The sequence below is a fragment of the Heloderma suspectum genome, chromosome 2 (assembly GCF_057233095.1).
Source record: "Heloderma suspectum isolate Gila_16-S chromosome 2, 16-S_ref, whole genome shotgun sequence".
NCBI classification, from domain to species: domain Eukaryota; kingdom Metazoa; phylum Chordata; class Lepidosauria; order Squamata; family Helodermatidae; genus Heloderma; species Heloderma suspectum.
Window position 1 is genome coordinate 336,180,842 of NC_139459.1, and position 12,137 is coordinate 336,192,978.

Consider the following 12,137-nt stretch of genomic DNA (forward strand, 5'->3'; position numbering starts at 1 on the left):
CTTCCTCCCACCAAGCTTTTTCTGTTTTCCCTTCCCAGCTTCTGAGCTAAAGATGGTTGGGATACAGTTGATGTAACTGCAGTGGATCTCCTCCCCAAGTGGAATTTCAGAGCTTCAAGGCATTCGTAATTTCCACCTATAGTACCATAGAATGGTACTATTGAAGCATTAGTCTGCTGTATTCCCTTTTAGCACCAATGAAATTCTATTGACATTTATTTTAATAAAAATATGACTGAGTATATCACAGGTTACATGAACTCTTATACACAATGATATTCTCTGCATAGTAATAAACACTGATATATACTTGACTTTAAAAATGGATTACTAATAATCCTTAAAGTGCAGTTTAAGGGTTTGAACAAATCAGAAAAAGGACATTTGTCACAAAAACATTAAATTATGTAGCTTTTTTGTTAACTCCCAGTTCAAGAAAACATCTCACATTGATGATAAATTTGGTTTGATGGAAACGCCCTACAACTCCTGTGTAAGTGTAAAACAGCTCAATGCCAAGTTAATCCAAAGCCTCATTTCTTGAATCGTACTCTCTTCTTAAAAGTAGGCTGTGCCAGGTTAAGAACAGGTGTTTCAACAGAATAATCCATTGACCAACTCAGTCCTTTTCAGGAAGAGAAAGAACAAGACGTAAGTCTTTCACCAGTGTTATAACTTTCAGATTAAGTTAGCTATGCTAAAAATCACTTAATGTATCAAACATCAATGTGCCAGGGTTTGGATGTTCAGAAGCCCTTGGAAGCAGGTTTCAGGAAATGAACTGTCAGTGTTGAGCTATTTTTCTTTTTATTCTATTAGAAGAAATACTACCTATCGAAAACAAGATTCTGTAAAAGAGCAAGAATTCCTTTAAACTGGAATTGACACTTATCACCCTCCAAAATGGCAAAGCAACCCAACACAGTACTACTAATCGATTAAGAGATTGCTCTATGAAAGAAAAAGAAAAAAAGCTTGAAATGGTTCTAAACAGGCAGCTGTAAAACAAACCACCACCAGACAGTGGCTAAATCAAATTGTTACAAGATTTGTTCCTGGAACACAAGCAGAAAGTATATCCAAGCTGGGTTGCTGTAAACAGTTTCAGCTGATTTGGGGAGCGCTGTAGTCACAGGTTTCTGCTTTCTTCAAAGCTCCTTTCTGGAAATTCTGAATGGAACTGAGTAAGGCGCCCCGGCTTGTGCTGTTAACAGGCCGTGGGTCAGGCTGCATTGGCACATCCAAATTAGGAGGAGGGGGGGGAGCTGCTGGTGGCGGAGGTGGTGAAGGAATTGTTGAGGCACCTGATAAGAAGGAACATATGTAGTTAAGAGCTGAACTCCGTTTACCAATAATGCTACAAGGCAAAATGTCCACAGAAAATATGATTTCATTAACACTGTGAAAGTCATGCAACATAAAGCCAAAAAGATTGGTTATGATTTTTAAAAAATCAGAGCACAGGCATACTGAAGAAGGATGAGTGTACCGAAGAAAACAGCCAGTGTAGTCGCATTAAGAGCACCTGAACCTGTGTAACACAGATCACAAAGTGCTCTCTGGTAATCAAGTAAACTATAAATACAGACTGATGAAAGCTGGTGCCCACTTTTCATGTACAGCTTTATCTAAGGGGCACTTTACAGCAGGCTTTCCTACACAGGTGCAGGGAAACGTATATGCACCATATATGAATTAGATGCTAGCTGGTTCACAATCCGCAAAAGTCACAAAGATGATGTTCTACACTTTGCCCTACACGCATGCAGAAAACCCATGGGTGAAGCAGGTCTACATTAATTAGATCCTACCTCCCCAAATTACCCCTAACACACATACACTGAGTGCCTATCATAACTTCACAATCAATGTCTATAATTTGACACAGTGCTGTAACAGGGCCAAGAGAATTTCACAGCTACATTTCTCTCATTGTAAAATGGGGTTTAAGCCATATATTGGTGGCCACTGTGACAGCATCTGGTACTAAGAAGGCTAATATCTGAACCATGTGCTCCATTTTCAGTTTTAATCTACACTGAAACAAGCTTCAAGAGTGCTTCTGAAGATGGATTTATTTTAGAATGCACTGGCTGTAATAAACCTTTCCCTGTGCACCTGGAGATCTCCTCCCCTTTTTACTTCCTGTGATTATTGCCTTCTGATTTGTTTTTTCTAGCAGCATGCATAAACAGATGCACAGTGGCACTCTTTGGTAAGGAGGATAAAAAACAACACTTATCTTTGAAAGGGAATCAGCAGTAGTGACAAACTGTCCCAGCCCTTCACTGTTGTGTTCTCACAAGTACCTTTGCTTTTTCGAAGGACTCATTCACATTGGTGTCCCCTGAGCAGCATTCCCAAGTCTGTGAACCTTCCTATTTGCTTGAGACTATGGAGCACATCCATATAGGTCTGAGTAGCAAAAGATTCCAAGAGGAGGTTGACTTCTAATAGCTATAGGCACCCTACAGAGCTGAAATTAAGGAGTGGGACCCCACCACTTGGGGAAGACACTATTTGTGGAAAACTCATTTATTTCAAGTACAACATAAGCTTGGTGTTTCTATGATAGATAGACCAACTTACTGTATGAATTAGACATTAGTTGGATTGCCTTTATTTTCTCATGTCCGAAGTCATTCATCAAAGATAAGGATCACCCAGCTTGATTTTGACGAACATGAGAAAATAATGGTAGTCCGAGTAGACCACAGGTAGACAGAGCATCCTGCCAGCCAAGGTCCTTCCCCACAAAGCAGCTCTTCCTCCAGAATGGTTAGTCCCTAGGCAAGTCACCACACAGTGTATTCTGCCGGTCCTTGCACAAGATCAATTTACCGACATAGAGCCGCTTGCACATTTCACACTGTACGCTTGCACTACAACAGTCCCAAAACACCGAGACCAAATCCTGCCCAAAGGCTTGGCAGAGCTGCAGGCATTGATACAAGCATGAGAAGCAGCACTGTACCAAGATCCTCATCATCCCAGCTGCAGTAACTCTTTCCTCCTCGCACCACTTTTCAAAACACAGAACCCTGCCTGACACTTTCAATCTCAGGTCAGACCAGCTTAACTAGATAAAGCAAATTTGAACACCATCTTAACTTGGCATGAACATGCTGATGGGAGCAAGGGGTCTGGATTCAATTAACTTTTCTAGAAAGATGCCTTCAAAATGTTTATTCCTACAAGAATCTTCCTGAATGTCATGTTTTTGTTCATAGCCAATGTGATATGGAAAAACAAAGCTGAAGGAAAAAAAATGCACTGACTGGCAGAGAAAAGGATGAACAATGGATGGTCAGAACAGAACACGAAGAGAAACAGTAGCATGCCAGCAGCCAAACATGTTCAAGCAGCACTGCGTATTAAGCTACTTATCAAAAAACACATCCCAAACAAGCACATTTGTATTTCAACCATCCCTGAGATATCCAGAAAAGGCGGGTTGCAAAGACAAGTGAAATTCAACCAACCAACCAATCATGCGAAATAGGAAGTAAGGTAGAGAAGCTAAATATAGAGATAAAAGTCTAACAACAACTTAAAAATCAAGTGCGGATACAAGACTAGCTGTAAGATGCTAGGGACAAAAGCTCTAAAGAAAAAAGGGCTGAAGTTCAGTGCCAAGATATATTAGTAGGAACTAAAGTGATCACAGAGATCAAAATACCAACAATGTAATGAAAGGAAGCTTTCTACAAATAGAACTATACATTATCATCTCCCTCAGTAACTAGATATAGCCCTTAGTTTCTTACATTTGGGGGGTTGCTTTACTGAGCACACTTTTGTTATTCCAACTTTTTCCAGCTGGAGACTGGTCTTGAATGCCCTTTTCAGATAACAAATAAAAGTTTGGGGGGGGGAATCCAAACATTCCTCCAGTTAGTTGTGCCTGTTAACAGAAACATTCCTCCAGCTAGTGTGCCTGTTAAAAGAAAAACTGCAGCTTTCTGTTGCCGAGTTTACTCCTAGCTAATGTGTCCATTTCACTAGTGAATTCTTTGTGTGGAGTGTTGTTGCACCAGTGTCAAAAGCACCCATCATATCACAAACAGTGAATACCATTTCTCCCTCCCCACTACACACACAATTTTGTGACTTTGTTTCTAATAAACATATTTAAAGGTTAAATGGTCTTCCACATTACTAGTAAGACAAAAGGAGGACTCATGAAGTCCATTCAGAAACAGAAGTGCCAAATTCTAACAAGACCTTCTCTTCTCAGAAACAAGGTCATGCCATTTCGTGAACTTCTTGGGCAGTATCCATTGTGACACTTACCACTAACGAAAATAAATTGCGCAAATGACCTCTAGCACAACACCAATAGCATTTGCTGGCACAATGGGTTTTGCAGTTTATGCTAGAGTAGTAATAATTTACATTAGCGGTAGTATCATTGGGTATTACCCCTAGCTGGTTTTATGTTTAGTCCTTCAGAGGCTGTGCTCTCCCCCTCTTTTGCACAGGAACACACATATCCATCTCTCCCTTTAAAAAGGTGGAAAAACCCTGGCCACTCAGAGAAATGCTCCTCCCCAGGAACTACAACACTCATACAATACCAACAATAAACCATTCATGCTCACTGAAATCCCTGCTTGAAGTTAACTGTTGGAATTGCATAAATTTTCCTGCTCATGTGAATAGACTAATTGCTCAAGCTGTTAAATGTGAAGATGTTGCTACTTGTCTTTCTTTGTATTAAGCACCATTTCACCTGAAAAATAATTTTGGTCTGCAAAGAAGGGAAAACACACTTCTCTTCAAATGAATGCCCCAAAACTAACCGTTTGCCCAATCACAGAAGAATTTTTAAAAGTCAACAACACTAATTAGTAAAACTGCAAGCTTCAGTCAATTCAATCTAGATCAGAAGTAGGCAATCTTTGGGGCCTGTGGGAGCATTTGGAAATTTGTGAAACTGTCCTGGGCACAATCATAATAAAATGGCTGCCACCGGGGGCGGGGGGACATGGCTAGTCAAAAAGGACAAATAACCTGACCAATAAGATGGCAGCAGCTAGAGGCTCCCACTTCACTTGGAAGCAATCCCAGCTGCCAGTAAGAAAATATAAACTGTTTTTTTAAACGACAATTGGGCGGAGTAGGGTGTCTGGAACCACACTGGTGCCCACGGGCACCACATTGCCTACCACTGATCAAGATCAACTAAAGCTTTAAATTGCATATTAAATGTTCATTGTGATTAATTGATAGGGCTAAAACAGAAGGGCATTCTACCCAACAGTCACACTCCTCTTCCAATAAGATGAGAAAAGAACCCAAAGATTTTTTTTCCTCTACTAGTTTCTATCAAAAAATTAGCCGATATTTTGCTTCCTAGAAAAACAACTTGCCTCCTTATCTAGCAGTGTGAATTGCAGGCAACTGAAGCTAAAAGTATCCAGAGGAAACCAGTACTGATGTGTCCTTTCCCATCTGGATCTTAAGTACAACTAACTGGAGAATGCTGTGAGTTGTAGGCATTGTTTCTATCTGAACATGCATAGGACTGCACCCTAAGCCCTTTTAACTCTAGAGCATTACAGTAATACAGCATCTATGTATCTCTTTGACACTCCCTGCAATTACATGCAGGTGTTGGTAAATGTGGGGGTGGGGGTAGTCAGGTAGGCAGGAGAGGCACCCTTGCCATGAAAATTATGGTTGAAATAGCCCCTCCCTGCCCACTTCTCCCCAAAACTTGAAATGTGTGCAATGCACGCTTACGTCAAGCCATCAAGGAATAACCCCAGCAGTGAAAGGCAGCCCAAACGTGCCAGCCCTCATCCCATCAGGGTGAATTTGCTGGCTATGGGGAAGTGAGTGGCCCACCCTCAGGTGAGCTTTTGGGATACTATTAAAGAGCAACAAATTGTGTTTTTATCTCCCAACTGTTCTCCAAAGAGGTTAGAGCGGGGATGGGGAATGTGTGGCCCTCCAGATTATGATGGACTATCACTCCCATCATTCCTGACCTTTGGCCATGCTGGCTGAAGCTGATGGCAGTTGGAGTCCAATCTGAAAGGCCACAGGCTCCCCACCCCTGAGGTAGAGTGACAAACACCCTCAATTTATTACCACAACACCCCTGGAAGGTAGGACAGGCTAAGACAGGGGTGGGCAGAAGGTAGATCTCCAGATGTTTTGGACTTCAACTCCCAGAAGCTCCTGCCAGGATGGCCAATGGTCAGGGATGCTGGGAGTTGCAGTCCAAAACATCTGGAGATCTACTTTCTGTCCACTCCAGGGAGATAGTGACCAAGGTCACCACATGAACTGCATGGCTGGATGGGGATCTGAGCCTGAGTTTCCTTGGCCAAAGTCTGGCACTATCTACTATATTGCACTAGCTCTAAAATTTTGTTAATTTTGTTACTTACATTTTTACCACCATGGGGGGTACCATTTGGCTTTTATGCTTCAAGCACTCACCAAAATATCTTGGCTGTCTCTACTACCCATTCCCCCTTGTCTTTGTCATTTTGTGACTTTAGATTTTATTTGTTTCAATTTGGAATCACGAAAAACCTTATTTGGAGGCCTCCTTCCCCTGCAATTCTTTGATGATCTATTCTATATTCCTAATGGCTGGAAAAGAAAATATTATTTTCTAAACTGCTAATAGTGAGCAGTACTGTTACATATTAAAAATGGTCTTTGTTCAATATTCTCAAAAATCTATACTGTGGTTCAGAGAATATGAATATATTTTTAAAAATTAACGAGTTAAAAGCATGATTAGTCAGATAGCAATCGGCTGACAGCCCTACTATTTTATCAAGGAGTTAGACAAAGCCAAAAAGGGGTTGATTAAAATACTGTCTCCAAAAACAACTCTTTCAAGAATGGATTTAGTATCTTTAGTCATAGCAGGTACAACTTCGGCTCATTCAGAAAGGGGGCGGGGGAGGGGATGGCAACAGCAAAAAGTGTTTTAAAAGAAGCATATTTCACCAAAATAATTTGTGAGTAAAGGGCTTGTGATGTTTCCCCTCTCTATACTCTAAACATCTTTAAAGAGAGAGACATCAACATCAGATTACTTTACCGAGAATTCACGTTCAAAATGGCGCATGCTCTATTGAAGACAGCAGAAAGGAAACGGAGAGAGAGAGAGACAGGAAAAAAGAGCACAACAATCATTATTCTGATGTTAAAAGAGGAGTATTCAACAACAGTAAGGAGGAGAGAGATACAGACATCAGTAATTGAACACAGTTATAAACACAATGGTTAGACAAACTGGCCAGCAGGTATGTAGTTCTATGGCCCAAAATGAATTATCTGTAGATACAAACATCCAGACTGTGGCACATACAGTACAACAGCCTTGCCCTGCCCAACCTGGTGCCCTCCAAATGTGTTGCACTACAACCCTCATCACCCCAACCAACATGGCCAGGGATGATGGGAGTTGTAGTCCAACATGCCTGGAAGGCACCAGGCTGGTGAAGGCTACAATACAATCTTCATCACATACAAAACCATCCCATTTAAAGGATTGCAGTGAATGCACGAATCCACTCTAGCAACTTTCCAAAGTCTCAGACAAAGGTCTCTCTCCATCTTGCTATCATGGGAGGTGCTGAGGATTGAACCTGGGCCTCCTTCATGTGAAGCATGGAGTCTACCAACAAACTATGGACTCACAAATTCCAGTCATTGAGGGTAGTAGGAGCTTTTAATAAGGTGCCATTTAAATCCACAGTTCAGTCACTGTCGTCTAAGGCAGAGCAAGCTTTTAATGCATTTTCAAAATCCATTCATTTTGTATGGAAGATACCTCTTCCATACATACCTCTTTTGATCAAGTCACCTCCCTTGTAGACCGTGGGAATGCTGTAGACATCATATACCTCGACTTCAGCAAAGCTTTCGACAAAGTGCCCCATGATATCCTGATGAGCAAACTAGCTCAAAGTGGGCTAGATGAAACAACGATCATGTGGATCCACAGTTGGCTACAGAATCGGACTCAAAGAGTGCTTATCAATGGGACCTTCTCAAGCTGGGGAGAGGTAACGAGTGGGGTACCGCAGGGCTCAGTCCTGGGCCCAGTGCTCTTCAATATTTTTATTAATGACTTGGAGGAGGAGGTGCAGGGAATGCTGATCAAATTTGCAGATGACACAAAATTGGGAGGGATAGCTAATACTTTGGAAGACAGAAACAAAATTCAAAGTGATCTGGATAGACTGGAGTGCTGGGCAGAAAACAACAGAATGGCATTTAATAGGGACAAATGCCAAGTTCTGCACCTAGGAAAAAGAAACCAAATGCACAGTTACAAGATGGGGGATACGTGGCTCAACCACACTACGAGCGAGAAGGATCTTGGAATTGTCGTCGATCACAAGCTGAATATGAGCCAACAATGTGATGTGGCTGCAAAAAAGGCAAATGCTATTTTGGGCTGCATTCATAGAAGCATCGCTTCCAAATCCCGGGAAGTACTAGTTCCCCTCTACTCAGCACTGGTTAGGCCTCATCTGGAGTACTGTGTCCAGTTCTGGGCACCACACTTTAAGAAGGATGCAGACAAGCTGGAGAGGGTTCAAAGGAGGGCAACAAAGATGATCAGGGGACTGGAAACAAAGCCCTATGAAGAGAGACTGAAAGAACTGGGCATGTTTAGCCTTGAGAAGAGAAGACTGAGGGGAGATATGATAGCGCTCTTCAAGTACTTGAAAGGTTGTCACAGAGAAGAAGGCCAGGATCTCTTCTTGATCATCCCAGAGTGCAGGACACGGAATAATGGGCTCAAGTTACAGGAAGCCAGATTCCGACTGAACATCAGGAAAAACTTCCTGAGTGTCAGAGCAATACGGCAATGGAACCAATTACCTGGGGAGGTGGTGGGCTCTCCCACACTGGAGGCCTTCAAGACGAGGCTGGACAGCCATTTGTCAGGGATGCTCTGACTTGGATTCCTGCATTGAGCAGGGGGTTGGACTCGATGGCCTTGTAGGCCCCTTCCAACCCTACTATTCTATGATTCTATGATTCTAGAAAAACACAGACCTGGAGTGGTCCACTGCCCCTCAAGCTATGAGCACTGTGCTTCTACCTCAACACAGGTCAATTCTGTGAATACTGGGACAGAGTGGTCAGCTTGCCAATGAGCATGCCAAACGCACGGACGCTTCCTCTAGTCTAGTGCATTATTATTTCACTACCTTCAGCGACGTACTCCTTAGCCATCACTTTTCCTGACAGGAGAGTCTCTTTGAGGCTTCAGTCCTCAACATTACTAGGGAGTAAGCTTAACTGAACACAGTGGGACTTACATCTGAGTAGACATATATAGGATTGATCTGTAAGGAAAAGCAAACCCAACTGGTGTTATCTGTTAGAATAGTGTTTATTTGGAAAAGGTTATTTAAATGATTAAGAAAATACTGCAAGACACAATCAATTAGCTGAACCCCCACCCCCGAGTAATTATCCTATTATGGCTGTACGACTGTCTCTCTCCTCAGGACTGTACCAATTCATAACACAGGTGGGGAAATGGAATGTTTGAATGCCACACCACACCTGCAGTCTGAAGTGGTGTGGTCCCGGTTGGGTTAGAGGGAGAAGACTACATATGGTGCTTAAGAAGCGCTCCTTGTAAACTCGTTTATTAACAGAACTGAGGCCTGTTTTGTCCGATTCATCCTTGGGAAGGAACACCACACCGCTGTAATGAATCTGCCCTGAATGGAGAATAAGGGACTCTCATACATCCTAGGTAAAGAGAGCAGACCATCTGGAGAATCAGTCTGAAATATTTATAGCTGGTAAAAGGAAAAAAAGTATTCCCAGCTAATCCCAAACACTATACAGAAGGCTCCAGGTCCACATTTTATTCTCACAGAACACCCTGATATATTAATGGGGCCTGTTTATTAATTAGGAAGACAAAGGCTGACTAGAGCTTGAATGTTTGGGCTTTTACACTGCTAATGATGATACCCTAAGTCAGGTCCTCCCAGTAGTTCCAGTCCGGGGCCTACACGCTGCTCCCTGTTCCTCATCCCAAAGCCTACAGGGAATATTTGCTCGGAGCTACACATGGCTTGTGGATTGGGCTGGACAATCATATACGCAGCATCCACATGCATGCATGACTTCTTATCCCGCTAGTGATAGACACAGAAAGCTGCTTCCACACATGTGTTGTCTCAAGCAAAATCAGAATGTATCTATAATGGGAATATCTGAGAATTACAATATGTTAATTGTACTTCTAGCCCTTCCCATTACTAAGACCCAGGGAAGATTACAGTTTGGGGAAAAAATAGAACAAGTTTGGGGAAAAGATTACAGTTTAGGGAAAAAACTGCCTCTGTAAAGCAGTAGGAGATTTTGTTGATGTGGTTTACGTCATACTTCTTTGAGGTGCAACTTTTGAGCAATCAAATTGATGGGGGACGGAAATCCTGCCTCAACTGCAACCAAGCCATTATAGCTGCCATGTGGTAGCCAAGGGACAGTTTCCCCATGTGTCCTCCAGAGTCTCTTTCTACTTGGTGCTTTTGTTCAAAGCCACTTGAACCAATTATCTGCTTGCTTTGGGAGGAGAGGAAAAGCAAGACACGGGGAATAGCCCAAAGCTTTGCAACAATGGACAGGGAGAGCACAGCCCAACTAGGATCTTGCATGGTTTAATTGTATTTATTCTATATTAGAATTTCCACACCTACCAATAGATTTCAAGTTTATAAAGCAAGAGTACATATGCAGCCATTGCTAATCAGCGTCTGGTGATCTTGAGAATGAACTCTTGCTTAAGAATGTTAAGGGAGCAATCCTGTGGCCACTAGACACTGTCTAGAGGGCCACGGGATTGTTTGGTTTCTGGGAACTTGTCGATACAGCGCTCCCTGCCCCCTCCCTGCCAGCAGGTTCTCTCTGCGCTGCCTACATCTCTGTGCTCAGAAACGGAGCATGGAGATGGGGAACAGGGGGCCGTCCAGGAGGCAGGGAGGGGAGGAGACCACGGAAGCCATGTTATGCAGCTTCCTATTGGGTCTCCAGGCCCTTCCCTCCCCAAGCTGCGCCTAGATGAGCAAAAACGCTTGACTAGGCAAAGTGCAGGGTGGCCGGAGCCCAGAGGAGAAGATCCCCTCTGTGCTCCAGATGCCCTGCATAGGATAGTCAGCAGCCTCCGATTCAGAAGCTGGAGACTATCCGGATCGAACTGTGCCCTAACTGTCTTGCTGGATCAAGATAAGGCTCACCTAGTCTAGCATTCTTTGTAAGAATCCCAGCAATCAGCAAGTGCTCAGCTTATCAGCTTAGTGAAAAAGGCTAGTGGTCCACCAGTACGTCATGACCTACTGTCTACTCATCCCCGATGTAGAATGCTTCTGTAGAGAGAAATGTACAGTGCAACCCTATACATGTCTACTCAGAAGTAAGTCCTACTGAATTCAGTAGGGCTTACTCTGAAGTCCCAGTGTGCCTAGCATTTCAGCTTAAGTCATCAACTGAAATTCTAGCTGGGGGCGAGGGTAGCAAAGCAAGAGACACATGGTTGCTTCAAATGTATTTTGTCTTATTCTAAATTTTAGAATCTAAAGGACTATTCTTCCACTAAGCTAATTTGATATTTCTAAATAAGAAAAATGAATGGATTTTTGCACAGTCGAAAGGTAAGCTCACAGCCCAACCCCTGCCGCCCACATGTGGACAAACATACAAAACAAAACTAGATGTACTGAAGACCCGGAGCCATAGGAACTCACCATCATCTATATCGGCCACCAACTATATACATTAAGAAAAGCAGAGTTTAAAGGACTAATCTATCCACTGAAACAGAACCAGTCATTTCATTTTGAATGTTGATTGTGTAAGGTGTCATCCTTGTAGGATTTCCTCCCCAACCCTCAATTCCTTTGATGGAAGGTGGTCCAACGAAAATGACAGTGGGCTAGTTCACACAACACCATAGCCCATTGTGGATTATGGTGAAGCTGTGGCACGTGAATCCACCATTTTACATATCCAACCCGCACTTGAGGGGCTGTCATGTCATGCAACCCGGTGAGCATGGGTTATACAAAGCTTAACAAGCCTTGCATAACCCTAGAACAGACAAAGGGTTATGCCAGGGTTGTTTAACCCTGGCA

General features: G+C 42.8%; 1 protein-coding gene across 9 annotated transcripts in view; it reads right to left on the reverse strand.

Moving 5' to 3' along the window:
- Nucleotides 1-203: 203 nt before the first annotated feature.
- PXK (PX domain containing serine/threonine kinase like) overlaps nucleotides 204-12,137 on the reverse strand; it is a 77,118-nt gene continuing 65,184 nt past the window's right edge. For all 9 annotated transcript variants that reach the window (XM_084840539.1, XM_084840538.1, XM_084840536.1 and 6 more), the window contains one exon: nucleotides 204-1,304. In XM_084840539.1, the coding sequence (XP_084696665.1) occupies nucleotides 1,105-1,304 (200 nt within the window). In that variant the 3' untranslated portion in view covers nucleotides 204-1,104. The remainder of the gene's footprint in view (nucleotides 1,305-12,137) is intronic.